Source organism: Henckelia pumila, chromosome 3 (assembly GCF_033568475.1).
Source record: "Henckelia pumila isolate YLH828 chromosome 3, ASM3356847v2, whole genome shotgun sequence".
Taxonomy (NCBI): Eukaryota; Viridiplantae; Streptophyta; class Magnoliopsida; order Lamiales; family Gesneriaceae; genus Henckelia; species Henckelia pumila.
In genome coordinates, this window is record NC_133122.1 from 43,342,767 (window position 1) to 43,350,513 (window position 7,747).

The following is a 7,747-nucleotide window of genomic DNA, read 5'->3' on the forward strand; positions in this document are numbered from 1 at the left end:
ACTGTGTGAAGTCATGATTGAAATCAAGTCTTCAAGTGGGAGATTTGTTAGGTGGCAAATGATGGCATGTGAGAGTTTATTGGTTGGACAAGGAATTAAATGCATAGCATTTAATTTAACGCGGAGAGGAGCTCTATAAATTGAGCTCCTATATATCCCAACAAGAAGCAAAACAGCTTCTTAAATAGAAAGAAAAAGAAAAAAAGAAAGAATAGAGTTTCTTGGTTTTCTTGAGTGTTCTCTTGTGTGAGTTAAAGAAATATTTTCTCGGTAATACTCGGGGGTTGGGATTGTGTGAGAGATATAGTGTTTTGTATACACTTGTAATATTTCTCCGGTTATAAATATTTGCAGCAGCTCCGTGGACGTAGCCTATTTTGGATGAACCATGTAAATCCTTGGTGTCCTTATTGATTATTTATTCCGCAATTATTATCGTCATGATCGCTCCGGCATAATCCATAACATTGTGCCAATATCAATATTATTTGAAGGCTTTCTTCCTTGATGCTAAAACCTGAAGTTCAATCAGGCACTTGAGATTCTGACCCGATCCATTTGGTCTAGGCAATTTGGGTTGGGTTTTTATATCGGGTACGGAAATCCAAGGATTTGAATCGGGTCCAAGGTTACGTTGCGAAGATTTCATACCAGTTGGGCCTATTTTCACTTTACATCGTATGGTATGAGGATAAATTGATGGAATAAATATAATAATGCGTTCCAACTTCCAAAAAACATTTCAAAGAAATTATAAAAATAAAAACGAAAGTAGAGATATTTGTAAAGAAATGATTTAGATATATATTACATATAAAATTCAATTAGGTTGTTATATTAATAAATTATTGTTATAACATTTAAGTATATTATAAAATATAAATATTATCTAAATTCATAATTTTCAAATTATCTGTCCAATTAAATATACGCTCCTAAATCAGATCACTTACCCAAAAGATACGGGAAGTGTCACAATTATCTTCTTGTTGGAAATATTATGCAAAATCCCAATTGATGCAAGAAAATAAAATAATGGAAGATGCATGGTCGCGACCCTGTTCAAATCATATCGAAGGATATTGTTCTATTTAGAATTAAAAATAAAATTAAATGTAGAAAGTATGAACACATGCATGATTACTACCATTTTGATGTAAGAAGTTGTGTTTAGGTCACAATTTTATCAAAACTAATCGGTATTGATTACATAATTTAAATAAGGAAACTTGAATGGTAGAATTTGAGTTGTTAAATATGTATTTATCTATTTAAAATTAAAATTAAATTAAATGTAGAAAGTATGAACACGCACATGATTATATGTTATCTGTAATTAAAAAAATAAAAGAAATAATTAATTTATTAAATTATCAATTTTCTTTATAAATTACTAATATTCCTACTTGATATATATATATATATATATATATACCACGAAGATTACTGTATGTCGAATCAATAAACTCCTTAATTAGTTAGGATATCTTAGTAACTTAGTTATTAATCCGCTGTTTTTTAAAAAAAAATGTTTATTTTTATCTCTGAAATCAAAAGTTTCTCACGTTTTAATTGTTATGCAAGTTATTATATAAATTATAAATATATAGCTACGAGCGGGGATATTGAATTGAGGTAGCAGTTATACTTGCCGAACAAATTATTAAAAGATATTATAAAAATGGAAAATACAAAAATCAAGAAATATGTTTGTAAATTAAAGAGTCGGACATTGAAATAATAAAAATCGACGCTCAATTGATTAATGATTTACATCATAAAATACATACAGCTTTCAACTTCTATTTTTTATCTTTAAAATATTTTAATTTAAAAAATAATTCATCCGCATTCCAAATATCCGGGAAGTGTCCCAATCTATTTGGAGATTTCATTCCAAAAAAGAATACTAGTATAATTATAATACTCGACAAATTAAGTACATGACCTATAAATAGCACATCCCCCGAACCATAAAGCCACATTTTCCCATATATAATATAATTAACCCCAACAAATTAATTTCACACTCGCACATTCGAAGATGATGTATTTTCAGCAAGGAGACCGTGTGGAAGTCGCAAGCAAAGAGGATGGGTTCGTGGGTTCCTACTACAAGGCCACCATTGTCGCGCCGATTTCGAGACATAACCAATACGTGGTGGAGTACAAAACCCTCGTTGAAGATCATGATATGTCCACGCCACTTCGAGAGGTTGCCGACGCCACCGAAGTCCGGCCACGGCCCCCCGTGTTGTACAAGGCCAAATTCAGGCTCGGCGACCGTGTCGACGCTTTCGATAACGACGGATGGTGGGTCGGGACCGTGAGTGGAGCGGATCTCAATGAAGAAAAGTATTATGTTTACTTTGAGATTTTCGGGGTGGAGATTGGCTACGATGCGAAGAAATTGAGAGTTCATCAAGATTGGAACAATGGAAGATGGAAGAATATGTCTGCCCTTTCAACTTGAAGCTGAATTCCACTTTTTTACTTCTAAATTTGTTTAAACTTTTTTTCTTTATAATGTCAATCGGTGTGTTTAGTATGTACTTTTATGTTACATACCTTTTGTTATTAATAATAATAATTTGATTGTTGTTATGAATTTAATTTGCCGTATATATATAATATTGATCATTCCATTAAAAATAGTATATTCAGTACTCCAATGTGGGTTCCTCAAAATTCTCTCTCGACGAATGTATTTAATTAGATTTGTCCAATTATTTTGTTAAGGAATGATGACGAATTTTTTCCTAGCTTATTCTAAAACTATTGTTCTTATATCATGAATTTTCATTAATCATAATCACAGGAAAAGTATAATTTGTATCGCTTAAATATTATTACGATATAAAGATTGCTATATTTTCCAAAACTTCCATAAATACTCAAACAAAAACCGTAAAAAGTTCCCATAAACCCAAACAATTATATCCTCCCACAATCGAGGGAAAAAAGAAAAAAGAAAGAAGAAAGAAAGAAAATTCAAATCCAAAAAAGTCGTCATGTATTTTCAACAAGGAGACCGAGTAGAAATCGCAAGCAAAGAGGAGGGATTCTTGGGTTCCTACCACGAAGCAACAGTACGTTGTGGAATACAAAACCCTAGTGGAAGATCACGATTATTTTGGATTTTGTACTTGCATGTTCTTGGAGGTTTGTTTAAACTTTTTCTCGTACGTGCAGATTGTTGCATGGGTTAAGAATTTTATTCAAATTACTGATATTCCTGCCAATTATCTTTCCGCGCGTTATTTGATCATTGTTTGTAAATAAAATTCATGAAAATGGGTATTTGTTTGTATCGTAAAAGCGATTATGAAAATGGGCATGGACAATTAATAATGGATCCAAAGTTTAAATTATATAGATCTGGCCCGTAAAAAAGCTCAATTCTTTCATACCTTGTAAATTACTCACGGCCTTTTATTAAGAATATTAGTTTTCGAAAAAAAAAAAAGAATTATTAGTTTTGGATTTGACCAATTTTTTTTTAATTTATTCTTTTGGGGTTTAATTCGAATAATTATAGCCAACCTTGCATGCAGTCCTTTTTTCAAATTTTGTTGATTTTTTTGGGAATCCGTATTTGTTTTTAATTTTTTATAGCGATTTTTTTTTTTTTGCATAAAATTAAAATTACTATAGCTTTTTTTTTAAAAAAAAAAATCCAAAATATTAAAGCATGTGAGTTGCTTAATTCGAGCCACCATGTAATAAAGAGACGTCCACTAGCAATTAGGGATGGTAATAAATTAGGTTAAATCGAATCAATCGATCTAATTTGAAATTCAGTTCGTTTAATTCAAAAATTCGATTTTAATTTTTAAAAAAATCGGTCAATTGGATTCGATTTTGTTTTTGTTTTTTTATTTTAAAAATTCGGTGATCACTCTTCGTTTTCGTATAATTTATATCTCAAAAAGTGAATTTCTCTCGGCTTCATCCTTTTTAATGATTTTGCCATGTTTTAATGTACACTAGTAAAAATAAACACGTGTGTTTCACGTGATAAGCTTAACTACGAAAAAATAGAGAAAATTATTATATTTCTACACTTCATAATATAAAGATTGAATTAACACTTCATTCGAATTTAGCTTCTTAGTAGTTAGTTTTGAAATTCAAGAAATAAATTGTATCTTATCTGAAATTTCGTTTACCGAATAATTTATTATTTTGAAAATGGTTAACGTTTCTGTCGAAACAGAAAGAAAATAGAGAGAAACATTGTGATAACCGATGAGATTTGTTCAGCACATTCAATTTAAAAATAAATAAATAAATATTTATGTTTATTAGATTGAAAACATGAAAAGTGGTATTTTTGGTTGATTATATTTTTACGTTATATTTTGGTTCGAAAAATTAAAAATAACATTGTGACATAACAAAAGATTAATGGTAACTAATTTAATTTTAATAAGAGAATTTACAGAATAACATTATTTTTAATTCCATATTATTATAATATAAAAATAATCATTTAAATATATAATATTTATAAGGATTTCCGGAAAGAAATTAATATATTGTTTAGTGTTTCCAATTGTTTTACGTGTATGCATGGTTCAGAAATATGATGATTTCCGGTGTTTTACGCATTTCCGAGTATAAACAACAATTTCAGTGGTGATAGATCAAAAAATTGATATGTATCAAACTAAAAAAAATAAAAATAAAAATGATACATATATATTTAATAATTTTATTTGCATCTTATTATTTTACCTCTTGCAAAGTTAAATAAATTCATATTTATAATTTTTATTTAATACAACGCAAACATATATAAAATTTTATTTGAATATATCAGTTATTCCAAATAATTCGTTGTCAATCCTAAAAACAACGACAAATTTTTTTAAATTTCTCATTTTTTTTATATAAACAACGCAAATCGTGTTATGATTTAACGTTTAATAATTTATCATTTTTAAAAGTGTATTATTTAATTTCAATTCGATATTGTATAATTTGTATTAATCAATTTATTAATTTTTAAATTGCATAAATTTCTCATAAAATTATTTAAAACTCTGAAAATAATTAAATAATTAACGATACTGAGAATTTAAATATAACATAATGTAAATAAAATAAAATATATAGACAAATTAAAAAAAACAAAATAATTACTCGTCAAGTTCCGAAACTAAATCATATAACGTATAGTTCAAATTTAAAAAACAAACATATAGATGCACTAATATTATTTTTAATTCAATATTATGATAATATAAAAATAATCATTTTGAAAATCGCGACGTGTGTGGTTTGTTATTTGAAAACAGGCAGTATTGTAACACCAACGACAACGCAGTGCAACGAAATTTTAAAACGTAAAATAAAACACAAGTAAAATAATTTTGCTTAACCAAGTCGCTAGTTGATCTTACATGACAAGTTTGGGTCCATGACAATATATATATATATATAAATGATATGGTGAGCAACTACCGTGAGCATCCATGTGAGCACCTGCTGACGTGACATCATGTACATCCAATAGGTGAGTGACACATCAGCAGGTCCTCACATGGGTGCTCACGGTGGTTGCTCACCATATCATTTATATATATATATAAATATATAAATATATGGGCACCGTTAAGTAATATAATGTAATTAAAAAATAAATAAGAAATAATAGTTAATACATTATTTAATTTGATGAATAGATTATAATTTATTTGATTTAATTGATATAAAATTAATAATTAATAAATTGATAAATCATATGATGAAAATAACGCGAAATTGAATGAGATTAATAATACATCAAACCAAACAATGCCTATAGGGTTTGTTTTGTCATAATGTGATTCGCATCACATACCATACGTTAATAATTTAATATATCCAATTAGAATGCTATTTATATTACTTTTTCACTCGTGCGATGCACGAACTATATCTTGTATATAATATAATTAAATTGGATAAAATGAAAATTTTGACTATAAAATTAAAATGCAAACAAATTTAATTTTACAATGAGTAATAAGAATAACGTTAAAAAATTTTAAAAACAAAAATATGTCGTGCGATGCACGAAATGTTTTTTTATACAATACAATTAATAATAAAAAAATAATAAAAATAAACATTTGAACGAATAATCGAAATATTAATTATATATATCATATAATTAGAAAATAAACAAATTATATTATAAATTTTGAAATACTTCCTTAAATATAACGTTTGTATTTACTAATATGTCATATTAACATTTATTCATATCGGATCTAGAATTTTTTGTGATTTTGGAAAAACATTCCATGTATATATCGATGAATACATGTTTCCTTGCCATATTTCATAGAACCTTTGGTTTGATTGATATTTATGTTATAATTAGAACAACATTTCCTTGCAAGAATTAAACTATATATGTAGAATGCTCCTCCGAGCAAGACTAATTCATATGCTCACAATTTAAAGCCACTTCTGCTCTTATCTTGAAACCCAGTTAACAATAAAAAAATATTTTTTTTATTCGTTGTCGAATGTAAAGAGGTCAATATTGATAATCATCTACGTATCATTTTAAGTTGATGTGCATACATCTATATCAATTTCAGATGCATACAAGCAAAAAAAGTTCAATAACAGAATGACTGGTAAAAAATGATTCGGAAGGACAATTTTCAAATCTTGTATTTCAAAGATTCAATATAAGATATGAATAACTAAAAAACTCAATCTTAAAAGTGAAATTCAAAGTATACGATCATGGAAATTTGCTCCTGGTCCGACTGTATTCCAGCCAACTTCAACCACTGCGCCACAATCCTCTTCAAGAAGGCAAAATGATTCAAATTTGAATGGTTTGGAGACATGTACAGGTTGGTTCGGAACACCTCAAATATCCCTTCGTAACTCAAGAAAAATAGGACGGTGATCCGAGTGATAAAATTCTAAGGTTGTTGGGTAGAGAAGCCTCCATTCGAAAGTTCCAGTGAATCTGTCAAGGCGTTCTAATATTAAGCTGCTGCCCTCTCGACCAAGTGAAAAACTCTCCTTCACTGTATAGATCTTGTAAGGAGCAATCCTCTAATACTTCACGAAAAGCTCTACTTTGTCCACCAAACTTCTCACTATCATAGCAGACTTCATTAAAGTCTCCTCCTACAAGCCATGGAAGTCCCTGCATATTATCCATATTGCATAATCGTCTAAGTAGTGTCCATGATGCTTGTCTACTAGAGGAATCCGGGTTTCCGTAGAAGCCCGTGAATCTCCATTTATTCTCACCCTCTTCCACATAACAATCGATATGCCTCATTGAGAAGGACTTTACAATCACATTCAAAGGATATTTCCACATCAGTATAAGACCACCCCGTTTCCCTTGGCAATCTACCGTAAAACAGCCATTAAAACCAAGAATGTGCTTCCAGTTCTTACTGTGATGTTCCCTTATTTTTGTCTCATAGATGAAGACAAGGGAGGGATTCTTTTTGACGATAAGCCCCCGAGCGTTCCACACAATGCAACTCATATATAATGAAAAGCGTTGGAATCCTCTGTTACAGTCAAACGGTCCAGCGGCCTCTTCGTCCCTCTGAAATTTAGATTCTTCTCCGATTTTTGTTTAGTATTATGAGAATGTCTAGTTCGACGTTTCCAAAGCCTTGGGTTAGTTCTGTTTATTGAACTATCTGAAACCGATTCATTCACTAGATCTTGATCGCTTTGAGGTATGACCAATAACATCTGGTTCTCTGGTTTGATT

General features: G+C 29.4%; 2 protein-coding genes across 2 annotated transcripts; one reads left to right on the plus strand and one right to left on the minus strand.

The window, feature by feature from the left end:
* Positions 1-2,044: 2,044 nt before the first annotated feature.
* Positions 2,045-2,473, plus strand: LOC140888584 (protein AGENET DOMAIN (AGD)-CONTAINING P1-like). The gene has a single exon (XM_073296275.1). The coding sequence runs from the start codon at positions 2,045-2,047 to the stop codon at positions 2,471-2,473; it is 429 nt and encodes a 142-aa protein (XP_073152376.1).
* Positions 2,474-6,979: 4,506 nt separating this feature from the next.
* On the minus strand, positions 6,980-7,513 carry LOC140888585 (uncharacterized). The gene has a single exon (XM_073296277.1). The coding sequence runs from the start codon at positions 7,511-7,513 to the stop codon at positions 6,980-6,982; it is 534 nt and encodes a 177-aa protein (XP_073152378.1).
* Positions 7,514-7,747: the final 234 nt, after the last annotated feature.